Source organism: Apodemus sylvaticus, chromosome 2 (genome assembly GCF_947179515.1).
Source record: "Apodemus sylvaticus chromosome 2, mApoSyl1.1, whole genome shotgun sequence".
NCBI lineage: Eukaryota > Metazoa > Chordata > Mammalia > Rodentia > Muridae > Apodemus > Apodemus sylvaticus.
In genome coordinates this window covers 19,479,769-19,501,717 of record NC_067473.1, presented here as the reverse complement: position 1 = coordinate 19,501,717, position 21,949 = coordinate 19,479,769, and the positions used below count along the sequence as shown (strand labels likewise).

The 21,949-nt window shown below is 37.7% G+C and overlaps 1 protein-coding gene across 1 annotated transcript in view; it reads left to right on the top strand.

Moving 5' to 3' along the window:
* The window catches only part of Slc25a40 (solute carrier family 25 member 40), a 31,865-nt gene extending 10,630 nt beyond the window's left edge, over nt 1-21,235 (top strand). The window contains exons 6-12 of the mRNA XM_052173157.1: nt 6,394-6,461; nt 9,179-9,303; nt 10,396-10,569; nt 13,881-13,990; nt 16,059-16,140; nt 19,104-19,184; nt 19,530-21,235. Of these exons, the coding sequence (XP_052029117.1) occupies nt 6,394-6,461; nt 9,179-9,303; nt 10,396-10,569; nt 13,881-13,990; nt 16,059-16,140; nt 19,104-19,184; nt 19,530-19,636 (747 nt within the window). The 3' untranslated portion in view covers nt 19,637-21,235. The remainder of the gene's footprint in view (nt 1-6,393; nt 6,462-9,178; nt 9,304-10,395; nt 10,570-13,880; nt 13,991-16,058; nt 16,141-19,103; nt 19,185-19,529) is intronic.
* Nucleotides 21,236-21,949: the final 714 nt, after the last annotated feature.

Below are 21,949 nucleotides of genomic sequence, written 5' to 3'. Positions count from 1 at the left end.
GGTCAGTGATGGTGATTCTGCCAGAAGTTCTTTTATTGTTGAGAATAGTTTTTGCTATCCTGGGTTTTTTTTTTTTTTTTTTTTGTTTTTTTGTTTTTTTGTTATTCCAAATGAATTTGAGAATTGCTCTTTCAAGCTATGAAGAACTGAGTTGGAATTTTGATGGGGATTGCATGGAATCTATATATTGCTTTAGGCAAGATGGCCATTTTTACTGTATTAATCCTGCCAATCCACAAGCATGGGAGATCTTTCCATCTTTTGAGATCTTTTTCAATTTCTTACTTCAGAGACTTGAAGTTCTTTTCATACAGATCTTTCACTTGCTTAGTTAGAGTCACACCAAGGTATTATATTATTTGTGACTATTGTGAAGGGTGTCATTTCCCTAATTTCATTATCAGCCTTTTTATCCTTTGACTAGAGGAAGGCTACTGATTTGTTTGAGTTAATTTTATATCCAGTCACTTTGCTGAAGCTGTTTATCAGCTAAATGAATTCTCTGGTAGAATTTTTGAGATCACTTAAGTATACTATCATGTGCAAAAAGTGATATTTTGACTTCTTCCTTTATAACTTGAATCCCTTTGACCTCCTTTTGTTGTCTCATTGCTCTGGCTAGAATTTTGAGTACTGTATTGAACAGGTACGGAGAGAATGGGCAGCCTTGTCTTGTCCCTCATTTTAGTGGGATTGCTTCAAGTTTCTCTCCATTTAGTTTGATATTGGTTACTAGTATATTGCTTTCACCATGTTTAGGCATGGGTCTTGAATACCCAATCTTTCTAAGATTTTTAACATGAAGGAGTGTTGAATTTTGTGAAATGCTTTTCTAGCATCTAATGAAATGATCATGTGTTTTTTTTTCTTTGTGTTTGTTTATATAGTGGATTACATTGATAGATTCCCGTATATTGAACCATCCATGCATCCCTGGGATGATGCCTACTTTATCATGGTAAATGATTGATTTTTTTTAATGTGTTCTTGAATTGGGTTTTTGAGAATTTAATTGAAGATTTTTGCATATTCATAAGGGAAACTGGTCAGCAGTTCTCTTTCTTTGTTGGGTCTTTGTGTGGTTTTTGCATCAGAGTAACTGTGGCTTCAGAGAACGAATTAGGTAGTGTTCCCTCTCTTTCTATTTTGTGGAATAGTTTGAAGCATATTGGTATTAGGTTTTCTTTGAAGGTCTGATAGAATTCTGTACTAAAACCATCTGGTCCTGGGCTTTTGTTGGTTGGGAGGCTTTTAATGACTCCTTCTATTTCTTAAGGGGTTATAGGACTATGTAAATGGTTTACTGATCCTGATTTAACTTTGGTACCTGGTATCTGTCTAGAAAATTATCCATTTCATCCAGATTTTCCAGTTTTGTTGAATATAGGCTTTTGTAGTAGGATCTAATGATTTTTTTTTTAACTTTCTTTAGTTTCTGATGTTATATTTTCTTTTTCATTTCTGATTTTGTTAATTTGGATACTTACTGTCTCTGGGGCCTTTAGTTAGTCTTGCTAAGGGTTAATCTGTCTTGTTGGTCCTTTGTATTCTGTGATCTTTTCAGCCCTGAGTAAATGACTTCCTGCCTTCGCCTCCTCTCCCGTGTACTTGCTTTTTATTGTAGATCTTTTAGACAACCAGTTAAGGTGCTAGTGTAAGATCTCGCCAATCTCTTCATGGAGGCACTCAGAGCTGTGAGTTTTCCTCTTAGCACTGCTTTCACTGTGTCCCATAAGTTTGGGTATGTTGTGCCTTCATTTTCATTAAATTCTAAAAAGTCTATAATTTCTTTCTTTCTTCCCTGTCCAAGTAAGTTATTGAGTAAACAGTTGTTCAGCTTCCATGCCTATGTGGACTTTCTGTTGTTTTTGTTGTTCTTGAAGACCAGCCTTAGTCCGTGGTGATCTGATAGGATGCTTGGGATTATTTCAATCTTCTTATATCTGTTGAGGCTTGTTTTGTGACTGATCATATGATCAGTTTTGGAGAAGGTACCACTAGGCGCTGATGAAATGTTTTAGGATGACATGGTCTATAGATTTCGTTAAATCCATTTTGGTCATAACTTGTGTTAGTTTTACTGTATCTTTGTTTAATTTCTGTTTCCATGATCTGTCCATTGATGAGAGTGAGATGTTAAAGTCTCCCACTATTATTATGTGAGGTTCAATGTGTGCTTTGAGCTTTTGCAATGTTTATTTTACAAATGTAGGTACTCTTACATTTGGAGCATAGATGTTCAGAATTGACAGTTCATCTTGATAGATTTTTCCTTCGATGAGTATAAAGTGTCCTTCCTCGTCTTTTTTGATAACTTTTGGTTGAAAGTCAGTTTGATATTATAGTGGCTACTCTGGCTTGTTTCTTGCAACCATTTGCTTGGAAAATTGTTTTCCAGCCTTTTACTCTGAGGTAGCGTCTGTCATTGTCACTGAACTATGTTTCTTTATGCAGGAAAATCCTGGTTCCTGTTTACGTGTCCAGTCTGTTAGTTTATGTCTTTTTATTGGAATTGTGTTCATTGATGTTAAATGATATTAAGGACCAGTGATTGTTGCTGCCTCATATTCTTGTTGTTAGAGGTAGAATTATGTTTGTGTAGCTATTTTCTTTGGGGTTTCTTGAAAGAAGATTAATTTCTTGTTTTTTTGTAGAGTGTAGTTTCCCTCCTTGTGGTGGAGTTTTCCATCTCTTATTCTTTGTAGGGCTGGATTTGTGGAAATATTGTATAAATTTGTTTTTATCATGAAATATCTTGTTTTCTCCATCTATGGTAATTGAGAGTTTTGCTGGGTATAGTAGCCAGGGCTGGCATTTGTGTTCTCCTGGGGTCTGTATGACATCTGCCCAGGATTCTCTGGCTTTTATAGTGTCTGGTGAGACGTCTGGTGTAATTCTGATAGGTCTGCCTTTATGTGTTACTTGACCTTTTTCCGTTTCTGCTTTTAATATTCTTTGTTTTGTGCGTTTCGTGTTTTGATTATTATGTGATGGAGGAATTTCTCCTCTGGTCCAATCTATTTTGGGTTCTGAAGGCTTCTTATATGTTTATGAGTTTCTGTTTCTTTGGGTTAGGAAAGTTTTCTTCTCTAATTTGATGTTTATTGGCCCATTGAGTTGGGAATTTTCACTCTCTTCTATACCTATTATCCTTAGGTTTGGTCATCTCATTGTGTCCTAGATTTCGTGGATATTTTGGGTTAGGAGCTTTTTGCATTGTGCATTTTCTTTGACTTTTGTGTCAATGTTTTCTGTGGTATCTTTTATACCCTAGATTCTCTCTTCTATCTCTTGTATTCTGTTGGTGATGCTTGCATCTCTGACCTCAGATCTCTTTCCTAGGTTTTCCATCTCCAGGGTTGTCTCTTGTTGTGATTTCTTTATTGTTTCTATTTCCAGTTTTAGATCCTGGATGGTTTTGTTCAATTCTTTCACTTGTTTGTTTTTTCCTGTAATTCTTTAAGGGATTTTTGTGGTTCCTCTGTAAGGGCTCCTAATTGCTTACTTGTGTTTTCCTGTATTTCTTTAAGGGAGTTTTTTATGTCCTTCTTAAAGTTCTAGAAGTGATTTTAAATCTGAATCTTGCTTTTCCTGTGTGTTGAGGTATCTAGGACTTGCTGTGGTGGGAGAACTGGGTTCTGATGATACCAAGTAGCCTTGGCTTCTGTTGCTTATGTTCTTGAGCTTGCCTCCCACCATCTGGTTATCTCTGGTGTTGGTTGGTCTTGCTGTCTCTGACTGAGCCCGTGATCTTAGGTGTGTCAGCACTTCTGGGACACAAGCTGTCTCCAGACAGGATCTGGGTATGGAGATGTGTGATCCCTGGCTGCTCTGTGGCTCCTAGGTCCTATGGGCCCCAGGCAGGTCCCACCTAGGCCAGGCATTGGAGCAGTAGTGGTGGTCTTACCTGTGAGCTTAGGCGTGTCAGCACTCCTGGGTGACAAGCAATCTACAGGCAGTCGTCATATGTTTTCTTATATGACTTTCTAATTATTAGGGAATTAAAAGTCCATCATGTTAAATCATGGTAAAGAAAAGTATTTCTTCCCTTTATTATTTGTAACTTTTATTTGTGTATCTCATTTATATATAGGAAAGTAGCTTTTTAAAATTATTTTTAAGTTTCTTGAAAAGTGTAGGAGTTATGTACGTTTTGTCCCCGTATCCTAGTAGTAGTAACATTAATGTACTTTTAAAGAGAGCACTGTAAGGATTTTCTTGATTCCTTTAAAGACCAATTTCTTTGTGTACTTATCTACCCTGTTACCTCTGACAACTTGTAATCAGTTCTTGATGTAGAAGATTTTGTCATGTGAAAAATGCATATATATATATATGTATATATATATATACACACACATACATATACATATATATACATATACATACATATATGTATATATATAAATGGCATCGTGGCATAAGGTACTTTCAGAGGTTGGTACTTTCCACTCTGCTGTGCAGTAGTAATAGTGCTGGGGTGCTCCCTGGCTGTTGCCGGAGCCCAGCACTTGCTTCTGTCTCACTGATGAGTGGCTTGGTGTGGATGTGCTACAGTTCCATGCAGGGCTGTTTGCATTGTTGGTTACTGTGTATAACCCTGCTATAGACATTCATTTTGTTTGTTTGATGGGAGGAGTGTATGAGGGCTGGTTATTCTTTAACATTTCTAAGATTTTTTTTAGAGGAATTATATTTCACTTTTTTCCAGCTTAGAGGGAAATGACATCTTTACTATATTGGGTCTTGTAGTGCATTTTGTTTTGTTTTGTTTTTTGAAATATGGTCAGTCTATGTAGCCCTGGCCTGGAACTTGATATGTAAATGAAGCTGGCCCAGAATCCATAGAGATCTGCCTTTCTTTGCCTCCCAAATGTGGGGATTGAAGTTATGTGCCACTATGCCCAGCTTCTGGTGCATTTTAAATCTAATTGTAATATTATAATTGAAACATTTCTTCTTAAATGTTTTAAATTGTCAATTTTTTCATTCATTTAATAGCTAAGTTGTATTAATGCAGCTATAGATGTTAGGACGTATACTTGCCCTTTCCTGTTCCCCCTTTGTTTTGTTTTGTTTTGTTTCTGTTTCTGTTGTTTTTCTTGTCTTTTTTGTGTTACATGTTTTATCATTCCATTTTTATAATTCATGCTTTTTGTGTTTATATTTCTTAGCTGAAGCAATATAATTGTTTTTTTTTTATTTTAAGTATGTATTCAGAGTTTTGGTTTTGGTTTTAACGTGGGCTGATTTGAAATCCTTGTCAGAGAACTTAGACATCTTAGCTCACTCTCAGTGTTGTTATTGTCTCTCTTTAGTTAGTGTAGCACGTCCCTAGTGCTTCTGGTGGTGAGTGGACTAAACACTGGGCATCTTGAAGGTTCTTAGTAAACCCCAAACTCTAGTTAAACACTTTGTTAAAGCCTTTAAAACAACCCCAGCACTGTCCCCAGAAGAAAGAGGAGCTTCCCACGGTTAATGCAGTGTAGCTGGGAATCCAGGTTCTCTACTCGCACCCATTGGCAGCAAGGTTGAATGAGTTTTGGCTCCTTCCACTGACTGGCTCTGAGATGGAGTGACCTTACTAGTGTCAGATGATGGCAAAAGTCTCCCTCAGACATGTTATCTGGAGAATAGAAGTCTCCTGTTGATCTTCTGTAACACCAGTACACTAAAGGTGTTACAGTTTGCTAATGCACCCTTACGGGGGGAGTCTAGGCAACCTCTTTGGTTTTGCTGATAAGGGTCTGAGTTATAATTGGCCGGAGTAGAACAATATATATATTTTTTAAATTTATGTATTTGTTTACATCCCAAATGCTGCTCCTCCTCCCAGTCCCTCCCTCACCAAGATCCTCCCTCCCATCCCTCTTCCCCTTCTGGGAGAGTGTGGGACTCCACCCTGGGTATCCCCCAACCCTGGCACATCCACTGCCAGATTAGGTGTATCTTCTCTCGCACTGAGGCCAGTATGTGTCTGTATGAGTCTGTACCTGCATGTGTGCAGCACCCAGAGGTGGGAAGAGGGCATCAAGTCCTCTGGAGCTGAGCTTAGAGGAATTTGTGAGCCACTTAAAACAGATGCTGGCATCTGAACTCAGGTCCTCTGGAAGAGCAAGCTTAACTGCTGAACCCTAACACCAGCCCCTCAAAAGCTTGTTAGATAGAAATAAAATAAGCTTTAAAAAAAGCCAAAGCAAGTCTAAGAATGCTGTCTGGAGACATTCCTTCTTATGTGTGTGAAACTGTCTCTTGCTTTATAAGAATGGATTTTCATAAATCCAAGAAACTTTTGTTTTAGATAATGTTTAAACTATTCAAATTACTAGTTGTCATTATAAATCTTTTAGGTTTAAAGAGGTATTTTGTTTGTCTTTCTGTTTATAATTTTAGGATGCCTTTTTAAAAATTCTTCGAAATGAGGGTGTAAAATCACTATGGAGTGGCCTCCCTCCTACTCTGTAAGTTGAAGTTCACTATGGTTTCTATTATGGTTGTAATCAGTATGGTTGAGCAAGGCCTTGCACTTTAATACTAGAACTCTTTCACTCCCTACAGTATTGTTTTATGAGCTTCACACTCTACATTTGATGTTTTAGAAGGACTCATAAAACCCAGGGAAGATTATATTCATGTATATGGTTCATTACAGTTAAACCATATATCAGGAGACGACATGTCACTTTCGGAAATTCTTTTACTGGTCAAGCATAGGATGGATTTATTCTGGCAGTGATGACAAGAGGGTGGTGGGAAGTGTTTCTGTCTTGGTTAAACTGTCAGGTTAAACTCACCTGACTTTAAGAATATACAGTGGGTTTTTATTTATTTATTTATTTTGTTTGCTTGTTTGTTTGTCAGTTTTTGGGTTTTTTGAGACAGAGTTTTATGTGTAGCCCTGGCTATTCTGGAACTAGCTCTGCACACCAGACTGACCTGGAACTCACAAAGATCCACCTGCTTCTGCCTTCCTAGTGCTGGGATTAAAGGTGTGTGCCACCACTGCCTGGCCAGTATGTATAGTTTTTATTGCGTGTCTACATATTTTTTGAAAAGAAATAATTTGATACTTTTCTTTTTGTTGTGCTAAACCTGTAAGGTATGTTGAATATATAAATACTCCATTCTAGTTTTCTACTAAATACAAGTTTATGAATGAATATGTAAACTCAAAAAAACTAAATATAAACACTCCAGCAGATGTTTTGGCTTCCTTCCTCTTGTTTTTTGTATGGAGAGAATTCCTCAGCCTTGAGGGATGTTTCAGGCATGTACTTGACTGTCTAAGATGATAATCTTAGTGACAGTTCCAGAGTCAGTCCTGTTTCTGAATTCTTAGCATGGAATATCGCTATAGAATATAAGCATTTCAAGCTATGGTCTGTCACTGTGATTGTGATGACACACCATAATCAGAGAATGATTTCTTGTTGTACTAATCTGTATGACTCACTGGTGCCAAAAATTTTTATTTATATTTAAATAATAATTTCCTTTAATATTTCACTTAAAATGTCATCAGAATTCCCTCACAACTAATGTATATAATCCTGGCAGTGTAATTGTAGTTTACTTCTATGTATGAACAGCTGTGATGTATGAGATGTGATTTAAAACTGTTTTAGAGTTATTCTTGAGCTTTTTGTTTTTTCTACATCTATACAAGTTTATTTACTACCATGGTAGAGGCATAATACACTCAAAAAGTTAATTTTTTGTTGTGGGAGGGTGGTTTTTGAGAAGGTCTCATACTGTAGACTGGATGACTTTGAACTCACTATGTAACGCAGGTGACCTCACACTCAAGAGTGTTCACCCTCCAGAGTGCTGAGACTGTAGTGTGAACCACTATGCTCAGCCCTGTGACAGTTAACAGGGCCAATACCAGACGGACTACGAACACCCAATGGGAGCGAACTACACCGGTCTACGTTTCCACTGCATGCTTCTGCGGAATCTAGCTCTATCCTCACATCCAATGTACACGGCTATACACATGTACAATAAATATGAAAGCAAACACAAGCTATACACATGTACAATAAATACCAACGTGAACCCAAGAAAAGCTATGAGCTGTCAGTAGGTTTTCAAAATAAAACTACAAATTGTAATATACATCCAAGACAAATTTGAAATATTCACCACAGCAATTTTTAAAAATCTGTAATTGTCAAGCTAAAAATCCATAACTGATATCAATTATCAGAAACAAAGGTGACACACCCACATTCTCTGCAACTTTAGAGACTGTCAGAAATATAAAGTAAAATAAAATTTTTAATGTCCTCAAAACAATCATTTATATTCCATAAAAATTTGTTTTATAAAATCTATGTTGTATTTTCAGGCATCTGTTGACTCTAAACAAGAATATAATTTTCTTTGGTGACATTAACAGTAACCATGACAATGTAGTGTCAGAATCAGAACAAAATCAGAACCAAATATGTAAAGCTAAAAGTGGTCTTTCAAAAATCAAGAGCTCTTAATTTTAGAAGTGATGAAACTGGGGCTAAGGTCCTGTTCACTGCCTTCTTGCCTGAAGAGAGACCGGGCGGGGGGTGGGGCGTAGGCGAGCAGCTCCTCTCTCTGTCCTCCACTCTCTGCTCTCTCCCAGTGTAATGAGGGTCACCCCCCTCCCCCCAGCTGGCCCGGGAGGGGGCACGGGGCACGGTTGATGCAGGCGCATTATGGATCGGACTTGTGAATTATCTATTCTCCAGCTTTTAAGAAGAGTTGGTATAGGGAAGATGGTAGCGTGCGCTCCGTGGAAGGCTGAGGACCTCAGTTGTGATCCCCACTGTAAAACTGTGGGCACCCACTGTAAAACACTGTAAAACCATGTCAGGCACCTGGGTGTGCACCTGTAATCCAACCACTTGGGAGGCAGAGACAGACATGTTCCTGCTGCTTGCTGGCTAAGCAGTTTAACCATTGACGAGAGACCCTGTCTCAAAAAGAAATCAGGTGGGAAGCAACTGAACAAGACATCCAACTTTGACCTTTTTTCTTTCTGCATGCTTACACACAAACCTACACAGGTGCATATGAAACACATGTATACGCAGCTGTGCACACACATTTCTCACATGGGGTAATTGTAATAATATGTGAACTAAACAGTATAGTTGACCTTTTGATAATTCTGAACATATTTTATGTATGCTTCTGACAGAGTGATGGCAATTCCTGCCACAGTTATTTATTTTACCTGCTATGAACAGTTAAGTGCTTTCCTGAAAGCCAAATTAGGAGAAAATGAAACCCGAATACCAATAGTTGCTGGGATTGTCGCCAGATGTAAGTAATAATCTTGTTTTTATTTAGATTTCTATTTAGAACATCTAAATTCTGACATTTACAGAGAATCTGTACATTTAATGTACAGAATACTGGTGTGATGTGTTTTCATTCTAGTTTGTAGTAATTGTTGGTATCTATCCACAAGTCATGTAGTGAGTAGGTGATTGGTATCAGGAGATGGGATTATCTCATTTTCATTGAATCTTAGCCAGTTATTAAGAGTGATGTCAGAATTGATTCTTACCTAAATTTTCAATATATATGAGTTCATACATGACTCAGGCCAAAGCTTTTATAACATTTCTTATAAACTCTAGGATTTAGAACTTAGTCAGAAGGAAGATTGCCTCTGTGTAGGACATTCTGTGTTAAACATGCGTATGCTGTGCATGGTAGCCCATGATTTTCATCCCACTACTTGGCCTGATTCTATATATTGAGACCCTTCCTCCAAAAAAGGAGAAGTAGTAGTTGTTGGTTATTTGTAAATACCGTCTGCAATTTTAATGGTTCTCTGGTTGACTCTAGAATTTTAATATTATCCTTGAAAGAGCTGAAATCAAGAAAAAGGTGTATATTTATTTTGACAATACACATATTTATTCATGACAATACACAGTTGTCATGAGAAAATCTTTTGACATCATTAGATACTCTATTTTAATCTTTATAGGCATTAAAAATAAGTGAGGCTAACAGACACATGAACTATTGATGTAGGAAGGGAAAATCCAGGGGCAGAAGGCTTCTGGGAGGAAAAGGTCTCTATGGAGATGAGGGAAGAGAGCAGAAATCAGCCAAAATAGACATCTGTAAATGTCACTTATCAGCTAATTAAAATTTTAAAAAATATGCAGAACACAGACTTAGCCTGGAAGTAGAGATACCCTGACCACAAAGGTGATTTTTCCTTTGCTCACTCATTGCATTCCTGGTGTGCTGACACCTGGAATTTCTCTAAATGCAGGAAGCTTGAGTGTGTAATTTGTGGTAGTGGGAAGGGGAAGACTATAAAACAAGACATATAAGCATTAATTTTTTGCTTCTATCATGTATGCTTTAATTTATGTGTTCTCCCGTTTGTATCAGTTGGTGCAGTAACAGTGATAAGTCCATTAGAGTTGATCAGAACCAAGGTGCAGTCTAAGAAGTTTTCGTACAAGGAACTCTATCAATTTGTGAGCGTGAAAGTGTCTGAAGACGGTTGGATTTCCCTTTGGAAGGGCTGGGCTCCTACTATTCTTAGAGATGTGCCTTTCTCAGGTAAGATTTGTCTTATTAGTAGCTGGTAATGTTTAAGTAGCTTTGTCTTAGATCGTATATTTTTGCTAGGTTTTAAAAGTACTTATTTTTCTGTATTGACCACAGATTTGTAGTTCAGAACTATCTGCATTTCAGAACTATTCAAGCCTTTATTGATTAAACAACTTCTAATTCAAGTCCTTGTATTTAACTGCTGTTAAGTGTTCATTACTATGTATTTATCCTCAAATAATATAAACTGCTTTAACATTATCCTACATAACGTTTAAGTAAATCATAAATAAATCATCATCAGTAAGGTAAGCAAAATACAAATCAGAATATTATAAATGTACTTAAGACCATCTTTAAATTGACTGAACTTAATTTTTTAGTAAGACTAAATACTAAAAACTTAGTATTGACTTTCCATTCGGTAAGAGACTATTATAAATCAAATAGGAAATTATTTTGACTTTATACATTATCGAGGCATAAAGTAAGTCTCCTATGCCAGTTTACTTTTAAAGATATATTCTGGTTTGTAAAAATAACACAGATATATGTGTACAAAATGAATACCTCTGGACTTGCTGTGTCATCATATAAGCCAGCTTCAGTGCTGGCTCTGTTAGACCATGAGGTGTTGATACACCTTGCACGCCCCCCCCAGGACTTCAGAGTGTGGGAGTTGGTTCTCTCCTTCAGCTGTGTGGGTTCTCAGACAAAGCAGCAAGTACCCGACCCACTGAGCTGTCACACTGTCCCCATACTGCAATTTTATGATCTTATTTGTCTATAAAATGTTTTCTAGTTTATTATCCTTAAAAATACATTGTTTAGTTTTGATCTTTAAAACCAGTTTTCTACTCAAAAATTCATAAGATACATTCTAGTTTTGTAGGTAGCTGTCTTCTTACTTTTTATTCTTATATATTGTCTTAGTCTGGTTTTTATTGCTGTGGAGAACAACAAAGGAAACTCTTATAAGGGGGAAATCATTTGGAATGTAAACAAAGAATATAGAAAATAAAAAAGGAAACCATTTCATTGGGACTGGCTCATAGTTTATATGTTCAGTCCGTTACTGTCCCGGCAGAAAGCATGGTGGCAAGCAGGCAGATTTGGTGCTGGAGAAAGAGCTGAGAGCTCTCCATCTTTATCACAAGGTACCAAGGAGAGACGCTGGCCAGACATGAGCTTGTAAGACCTCAGAGTCCGCCTCCAGAGACATATTTCCTTCAACAAAGCCACTCCCTATGTCCAAGCACCCACACTGTGGGAGCCATTCCTCTTCAAACCACATGTGTATGTATAGAGTAGTACTGATATTAAAATTAATTCTTACTGCACCCACGTAACCGTTTTCCCCTGTTGAACTTGCTGACTCTTCTAAATAGCTTAAGTATATTTCTGATTTTGCTAATTAAAAGTGAGTCTTTATTTTTTTGTGGAGGCAGGGTCTATCTCTGTAACCCTGGCTGGCCTGGAACTTGATATATAGACCAAACTGGCCTCAAATTCACAGAGCTCTGCCTGCCTCTACCTCCTGTGTGGTAAGGGTATAAGACATTATACCCAACTAAAAGTGACCCTTTTTAAAAAGTGATTAGATTGTAACCTGGTATGATGGCTTATGTCTGTAGTAGCAACATTTGAGAGATTGGGACATAAGAATTACCATGAATTTGAGGCCAGGCTAGACTACACAGTAAGACCCTGTATCAAAAACAACAAAACCCCTCAAAAAAAAAGACTGAAGGGATGCTCAGTGATTAAGAACACTTGCTGTTTTTGCAGAAGGCCTGGGTTTAGTTCCCATCACCCCAGTGGCAGCTCACACCCATCCAGCTCTAGTTCCAGACCTGACACTCTCTTCTGACTACTGTTGGCACCCGGCATGCCAGACATATGCAGGCACATGAGATAACATTTAAAGTTATTTAAAATAACAGAAGGAACAAAAGTAGGACCAGCAAGATGACTCAGCACTGCCTGCCCTCAAGCCTCATGGCATGAGCTCAGTCTCCAGGACCCAGCTAGTCGGAAGGGAGAGCCAACTGCTGTAAGGTTGTAGTAAAAGAATTTAAGTGACTGTATGGATATGTGAACTTACCACCAATGATGATGTTTTCTGCTACCTTATACTTTCATAAGCTCTTCATTGTCAAGGTCCTTAAATTATGCTTATTTGATTATTTAAAGTATCTCACTTTGATTTGCATTTCAGTGATTACTTAGAAAAGTTGGCATTGTTTCATTGGCCATTTGTTTAGAGATAATTAAGTTGTGGATATGACCCAACATATAGGTCCTTGTAAGCATCATTCATTGAGTAACTTCAGTCGGGAGAGGGATTTGCATGTATGAATGAATTTTGTCCTACTGGTCTATTGTCTAACAATAATTTGCCAATAATACTGTCCAAATCACTAGTGCTTTTAAAGTGTTTCAATAGCTATTTAATATTTTCTTCATAAAGTTTATATGCATTCTGTATTTTATAGGTATACTTGACCTTCCAGGTTTTGGTAGCCTTTGCTTGTTATTGTGTTGGGTGTTGGGGACTGAACCTGGGACATTGTACATACTAGGCCAGTGCTGTCCCCTTGAGCAACTTCACCAGCCCTTGCTAGTTATTTTTAAACCTGTATATTTTTACAATAAAATGCTTTGTGAAGCCTTGTGGGTAATAAAGTTGCAATTGAATTTTGCCTATTAGATAATATCTACCTACTTTTAAAAAATGAAACTAATTAGTGTAAACATCTTTTGAGCTTTGTAGGTAATGTATATTAAGTCTTCAATGTTTTAATTTTCATTTATCTTAATTTCCTTTTTTCCTATGTATTAATAGTTACTTTTGATACAAGTTGTTTCATATGTTTTATGAGAAACATTTTTTTAATCTCTGTATTTCCGAGAATTTGAGTTTGCTTTACATGAGAGGGTTACTTTTATCAAGTGCTTTCCATCATAAGTAGGCTCTTCCATGGCTGTATATATATAAATACCCTTATATTTCTAGAATACTACATCTGGCCATGGTGTGGCCTGTGATGGCACTCCAGATCTGACCTTTCTCCTGCTTGCCCTGTCAGGGTTCTCAATTATATTTCAGCAGCACTGATGTAGAAGTATTTGTTTTCTTAAAAGACTATTAAAATATTTCTCAGAATTTCAGTCCCCCCTTTTAATCTCAACTGCTTTTAGGCATGAAGGGCAGTGTGTCAAGATGAGAGCCCCTGTTTCCCTCTGATTTGTAACTTCATAGCTCTTTCTCTAAAGGCTACAATTTTTCTAAATTGTGCTCATTTCATTCTGTCTTACAGCAATGTACTGGTATAATTATGAAAACTTAAAGAAGTGGCTTTGTGAGAAATCTGGTTTATATGAACCAACATTTATGATCAACTTTACTTCGGGAGCATTGTCTGGTTCTGTAAGTTTGTTGTTGCTGTTGTTCTTGTTCTTGTTGTTGTTGATATTCCAGAAAATTGCTAATTAGTATTAAAACAGAACAAGATCTTATCAAGCATTTCATGTATATCGAGAGGACACTTTTTTCCTGTTTCAAAGAAATAAATTCTACTATTTAAACTGTTTTAAAATGCTCTTCCTACTGATGTTTTTATTCTACACACATTTGATTTTTAATAGACTTGTACTGGTTACATAATTAAGGGTATCATGATTATGTGTGATATAGCACTTTCTTGTATTTTATAGTACATTAGTTCAATGAATGTTAATTGATATGTTTAATAGTCGTGGAGTCATGGAGTTTTATCTAGTATGTATCATCAAATCAAACAGTGTCTAGTTTCTGTTCCTATGGTTCTTGAAAAAAATTTTGGCTACTTAGAAATTCCTAAGGAATTCTGAGAAACATTGAAACTAGAACGGAAGAAACACAGAGGACCACTTTTGGGTAATAGGAAGCTTAACCTTTCTCACCATACAAGTGATACAGATTCATCTCAATCACTGCTTGGGCAAGAAAGTGTTGTCATAGATCCACATGCTTCCAAAATTAATGTGTAATCATTTATTGCGCGACACAGACAGATTGCACATACAGAGCAGCAGGACATTAAGTCAGTACTCGGTGTCCCAGAGGTAGAAGCAGGAAGCTTGGGTTCAGGCCAGCTTAGACTGGTGATGGCGGCCTTTGTCTTTAAACAAGTTTGTCTTACAAACAAGTAATGTTTAGAGGGCTGAGTGAGGAGGTGGAACGTTGTAGACAACGGAATAAGGAAGGTGTTATTCCTTCCTTATCCCAATCGGGGCAGAGTTAGGAAACAGCACTCAGATCAATGTGTGTGTCAGTTCAGGTGGCATGTGATAGGCACGGAGGAGAAAAACCTCCCTTAGCAGGGAAAGGTGGCCTGAGCAGACGCCAGCTGCACAGGAATAGGAAGGGCTCCAGGTTAATGTTGCTGCTGAACAGAGAAACTTGATTTTTAATCAACGTTTTTAATCAATGGGAAAATATCCTGAATGTGATGGTGCCACAAAGAGAGCCGTCCCAGCTCTCGTTTAGACTGTGTGGTAGCCGACTGTAGTCGCCACATGGAGACTGCGGAGGGGAGAAAATGGCTGTGCTTTCAAACTAGCCACGGTCCCTGAGACTGATTTGAAGAACAATACACTGCTGAGATGATATAAGGCATTTTAAGAGTCAGTTTGCAAATGTATGTATTCAGATGTGAACTAGAAAGCAAATATATTATATCTGGACAGTATATCAGATACTATGAGACCATTTTTAAAGGAATTTATCTTTTTTGATCTCACTTAAGGCAATTTGGAAAATGGTGATAAATTGTACCACTTTGAGGATTGTTTAGAAATGTGATTTTCTTTAACCATTGTTAACTATATATACCCATCAAAAAGGAACAAAGAAACTAAAAATTTGAAGTACATTTTCATTAACTTTTAAATTTAACTTTTCTAATTATTTGGAAAATGTTTGCTGGAGATTTTCATATGCTAAGTAGGCCCTGGAGAATTTCTACTTTAAAATATGTAAAAAGCCGAGTGTGATGGCTCAGGCCTGCAATCCTAGCTCACCAAGCCTAGGCCACAGTGTCAGGGCTTCCAGGAGTCCTTGCTACACAGTTGAATTGAAGGTGAGACCGAGCCACGTCATGCACACGGACACACCTGCACACTGGCGGTACGCAGTAAAATAGTATTGGAGACACAAAAGAATCAGAAACTGTGAACACTGGTATAAAGCCACAGAAGTCTGATTCTGTCTTTGCCATTGGTGCCCATGTGATCTTGGGAAGGAAAACAGGAGCTTTTCTGAGGCTGTTCTTTGGAGTTTATGATGAATGAATACTTGAGCTGTAACCTGTCTTCTGAATTAAAAACTTTAAGTATATCTTGTTTATTTTAAATTTCAGTTTGTGATTTTTATCATTATCCATATTAAATAATATGCTAATAATATTTTAAAAATACTTTTTAAAAATTAAGAATTTAAATGAACTTTTTGACAGTTTGCAGCTGTTGCAACTTTACCATTTGATGTAGTAAAAACACAGAAACAGACGCAACTGTGGACGCATGAATATTGTAAATGTAAGTTTAATTTAAAGCATTTTAAGACACCTTGTTTGTTTCCCTTGTGTGATTTTTATTAGGAATACATGAAATCAGTAAACACTGCTGTTCTTAAACCTTAGTTTTTCTTAGTGAAACTGAGAAAGATGTTAGAATGGAAAACCATTCTAGAAAAACAGTAAGAAAGTTTTAGAAATCTTAAAGCTTGTATCTTGTCTGCTATCATTTAAGTCTCTTAACTTCCATGAAGGAAAACAAAACCCTACTTTTATCATGGAAAACTAAGTAGTTATAATTTTTCTTATAGTTTGTTTTCAAATCTGTATTTATTCTCTAAGTACTCTTTGAAATAAATTAATAGTAGAAGTCTAGACAAATCAGTGTAAAAGATAACAAAAACAGAACCCTGGCCATCCAAGGCCCCTGTAACTGTAAGACCCTGTAAAGATGGCGGGAGGTCACCGAGCGGCTGCCCCTCATGACACTGATCTTTACTGTCCTTATTCTTACTACTTTCTCCAGTTTTTTCGCCTTTGTTTCCTTTGTAACTATACTTCTTTCTACAGTGAAAGTATACTTCCTTCTTCCCAGCCCCGACCACATGCACTATCATTTATTTTGGTTTAAAAATGTAGCAAACCTGGCAGTTATTGAGCATACCTGTAATCCCAGCATTCGGGAGGCAGGAGCAGGATTATGAGTTCAAAACCTTCCTAGTGGTCCCTAGGTGGGACCATTCTGGTAAAGAAAGAAAGAGAGAGAGAGAGAGAGAGAGAGAGAGAGAGAGAGAGAGAGAGAGAAAGAAAGGAAGAAAGGGGAAGGAAGGAAGAAAGGAAAAGGAAAGGAAAGGAAAGATGGTATAGCAAGACTGAAGGAATTATCTATTGTAAAAATATTTTGTATAAACTTCATGATAGCTTATTTTAATGGAAATGATATTTTCTAACCTGCGATTTGTTTTGCGCAAAGTTGACATATAATATTAAAGAAATATTCCTTTTTTTATTAGATATATTCTTTATTTGCATTTCAAATGATTTCCCCTTTCCTGGCTCCCCTCCATGAAAGTCCCATAAGCCCTCTTCCCTCCCCTGTTCCCCATCCCCCCTTCCCACTTCCCTGTCCTGGTATTGCCCTATACTGCTGCACTGAGCCTTTCCAGGACCAGGGTCCTCTCCTTCCTTCTTCTTAGACATCATTTGAAGAAATCTTCTTTATAGATCTCTGTAAATTAATCTGAATGGCTTTATCTTTGATCTACTAAATACGAAGTGTCCTCTAATAGTAGGCACTAAGAAAGCCTGGGAGGTAATTTTAGTTTTATTTTGTTAGTTTGTATACAACTATTTATAGGCTTTATATGTGCATTTAGTGGTATCCTCTTTAAAAAAAAAAAAAAAAGCTTTTGGATTCTGCTAGCTCTTTTTTTTTTCTTTGTTTTTTTATTATTATTTTTTTATTTGAAATATTTTTTATTTACATTTCAAATGATTTCCCCTTTTCAGGCCCCCCCACTCCCCTAAAGTCCCATAAGCCCCCTTCCCTCCTCCTGTTCTCCCACCCACCCCTTCCCACTTCACTGTTCTGGTTTTGCCCTATACTGCTGCCCTGAGTCTTTCCGGAATAGTGGTATCCTCTGTAGCAAAGTTTTAAATTTTACTCCCTCCCATACTTGAGACAACAAAGATGGTACTGCTGTCTATAACCTGTCATTTGAAGGAAATGTTCCAGAGCCATGAGGACACACACACACACACACACTTAACTGGGGCTGGCTGAAGTTTGAGAAGTTCAGTCCATTATCGTCATGGCAGGAAGTGTGGTAGCATCCAGGCAGACACGGTGCTGGAGAAGGAACCAAGAGTTCCATGTCTTGATCCCAAGGCAGCAGGAGGAGATTCTCCTGTAGGCAGCTAAGAGGAGGGTCTCTTCTGCGCTGGGTGGCGCTTGAGCACAGGACCTCAAAGCACAAGGACACATCCCCCGTTGGCCAAGTAGTCAACACATGAGCCTATGAGGGTCAAACCTATTCAGACCACTACATACATTTTTTTCTTCTGTTAAACTTTGGATAATGAAATTGAAATGAAAATGGTTTTCTGGATTATGTTAGATTAGAAGTTATATTAGCTGGGTTTTCTAAATCTTCCATTTTTCACTGTGAAATACTTGACATGAAAGAAGGTACAAATAGTAATGCCACTGATTTTTATGAGAACCCTGCTAGCTCTTTTTTATGTTCCTGCTTGTTTGCTTACAGATGTGTGCATGTTTGCATGTAGAGCTGCCTTCTTTTTAAGGAACCTAGGCATTAAAAATTGAATTTAAGTCTGGTGGCATAATCTCTACCCCATCACTCAGGAAGCCTAGTTAGGAAGTTTGTGAGCTTGAGGCTAACCTCACCTAGAGAGCAGGTCAAACTGGGCTATGTAGTTAGTCCATATTTGAGCATAATAAAACAAAAAAGATTGAAAGTAACTCCTAGATAAGCAGATCCTTCTTATAATGAAATAGCATTATTTATGTATACTCTTGTGAGGGCTTAAATGAGAATGGTCCCTATAGACTCATATATTTGAATGCTTGATCCCAGTTGTGGAACCATTTGGAAAGGCTTATGAGGTATGGCCTATTAGAAGAGGTGTATCACAGGGTGTGGGCTTTGAGGTTTAAATAACCAAGGCCAGGCGCAGTGTTTCTGTCTCTGCCTGCTGCCCAAGGGCCAGGATGGAAAGCTCTCAGCTACTGCTCCAGCAACATGGCTGCCTGCTTCCTAACTAAGTTCCTGAACTAAGTCTCAAAAACTGTAAGCAAGCCCCCAATTAAGTGCTTTTTTTAAACAAGAGTTGCCTTGGTCATGGTGTCTCTTCATAGCGATAGAACGGTAGCTAGAATGGATCTGTGATATAGATTATTAAGTTGTTTTTAATGATGTGATTATTTTTTCTTTTAACATTTTTTTTTCATTTTTTTAAACATAGTTCCTGCACCTTTGGATATGTCAACCTGGACTATAATGAAGAACATTGTTGCTGACAAAGGATTGTCTGGGTTGTTTACAGGTAAAAATCCTTGCTTTACAGAGTCTTTGAATATAGTCATTTGTTTTAAATCTCCTTCTATAATTACGTTCCATCAAAAAGTGATGGGTAACATTTTATATTTATTTTAAATTTGTGATAAGTTAAAGAAATAACTGTTTATTAAAATAAATGTTCAGTAGTAGACTTATAAAATTTGAATTTAAAGTTGGGAGTGAAAAGTTTGACCTATCTTTGCTGATATAGATATGATACAGAATTTGGTATTGCAGATCATTTAATTTGGTCATTATGAATCCAAATGCTACATTAAAAAAAAAAAAGGATAAAATGTGTCTTGTTTTGTTTTTCCCATTCTCTTTTCAGGTCTAATTCCTCGGTTAGTTAAAATTGTCCCCGCTTGCGCCATTATGATCAGTTCATACGAATTAGGAAAGTCGTTCTTCCAGAAGCACAACGTTGACAGTCAGTAACTCACATGATGGACTTTTGACTTGAAATAGCAACCCGAGCCAAATAACATGAAAATCTGTAGGCAAGATGCCTTATTCCAACATTATTATCTTACAGTGTGACTTTATCTGTCTTCCCTATAATTTAAATGAATAATAATTTCTAATCCACCTCTAATAATCCTAATTTTGATTTTTTGAAATATTAAAAATATAATCCAGAGACTGCAGCCACTTAGTATTCATGCAAAGAAAGTTGCTCCTTAACAGGACAGGTTTAATGAGTGTGTATATCACTACACACTTCCTTTTAAATCGAAGCTGTCAGTGTGGGTCGCATCAGAACTGTTTGGGTTGCGTACTAAGCATTGCAGTGCAGAAAGCTAAGTGCAGTCTCACACAAATTCAGTTCCTAAGGACCAGCATGTAGGTAGGGGGGAGCTGGCTGCCACGAGGCACTGTTCACATGCCCAAATATGCCTGCTAGCTTCCGCAGGGCGGGGCATTGTACTCCCTCACTGCTGTTACTGCTTTAGGGGTCAGAATTTCCCTAATGAAAAGTGTAGCCACTTTATCTGTGTGAACCAAAGTATAATCATTTACATGGTGTAAATGATTGGCATTTTTAGTGACTAACAATGCTTATTTAATATTTCTGTTGGGTATATTTTCACAGTAAATGTCACCCAGATATACTAAATCTGGGTCTGCAGTAGAGAACCTTGCTGTACTTAGACTAGTGAAAATAACTAGTTTGGGGCACAGGAATGGGCTGCTTGTAACAAGCTTGCCTTCCAAGTGTCATTGTTTGTAGAGTTCTTTAGGTCAGTTCTACAATCAATATTCCCTAATCTAAACTTTTGACCAAAATATAAAATGCTCCAAAAATTTCAATTCTTCTATTTGATTTCCCAGAAAGATGCTGCTACAATCCCACACCTTCCCTCAGGTGACAGCATACAGAACACAGACACATAGAAGCATAGCTTTTAGGCTATTTGTATACATTGTATATGAAACACATGAATATATTTATCACTTTAAGTAGGAATAAGGGTTTTAAAAATTACGTTTATTTATTTGTTGTATATGTCTGTATATATATGAAGGTCAGCGGGAACTTTGAGGAGTTAGGTCTCCCATTCCACCAGGTGGGCTTTGGGATTTGAACCCAGATGGTCATGCTGAGCAGCGAGTGCCCTTCACACACCGAGCTCAGGAGTGAGAGTGTAAGTATGATGGGAATGCAGGGGTAGGGCACTGTGGCTTTGGAAAGTGTAACTCAGAGTCTGATCTCCAGCACAGATGATAAACAGTTTAATAAGTAAGTAAGATGGCAATGCAAGGAACGCTATGCTGCTTTACTTATCTCTACAAAGCAAAACGCACTTTATCTCGTTCTTGTGTATTCTATGAAGTATGAAGGATCCCCTCCTGCTACAACAGCATAATGTATGTTGGTGACAGTGATCTCTAGGGTTGGTCGGCAGACAAATGCACTTTGTATCATAGTGGAAAGTGTATGTTTTATCAGAAATAAATGATACACGGTTTATTGTACCATGTTGTTTTACATTACAATCCTGTGTTGATTTACATTAAACATTTAATATATCCATATATGTATTTGTGATATGTAGTAGTAAAATTTTTAAAATCCTGACCCAGGACTTCAGTTCTGTCTTAGACTGTTTGTGTTCTCAGATGAAAGACAATGAGAGATGCACATAGTTTTTATCTTTTTTAATATGCCTTAGGCAGCACACCAGCTGGGCAGCTAGCTGCCTCCCCTCCATGCTGTTAGGATCTACTTTCCTATCGATAACCCCGAGTTATCACTGCTATTGACTGTTTCACCTGGGCTACTCCTGACTGCAGCTGGGCAACCCTCTGCGCCATGTTCTCTTGCCCTTCGCCCTTGGGGGCTCTCCTCCCTCCTGCGATGGTCTTTGTGGCAGGACCTTCCCCTAATGAGTAAAGATTTCAAGGGACCAATCACTGGGCGAGGAGTAGGTAGGAGAGGAAGAAGAGACAGGAGAAAGACGACTTCCTTTTGGACAGGAGATCATGGAGACGCAATGTAGGTAGCTGGAGGCCACCAGTTTAGGATTTATAACTTAAAATAGATTACAAAATTATGATGCTAGTTTCGGCGCCCAGCAGTTGTGTTACCTGTTGATTCTGAACTAAGATTTTGTGATGTTTTCCTTCAAGTGGCATCTTAACTGGGTTCCAAAGAAAAGTACAGGGGCAGGGCACCCCAGCCAGCCACAGGAATTTGGATGGCAACGGCACGACATGTGAACTTAGAGAGCTGGGAGGAGAGATTTTGGA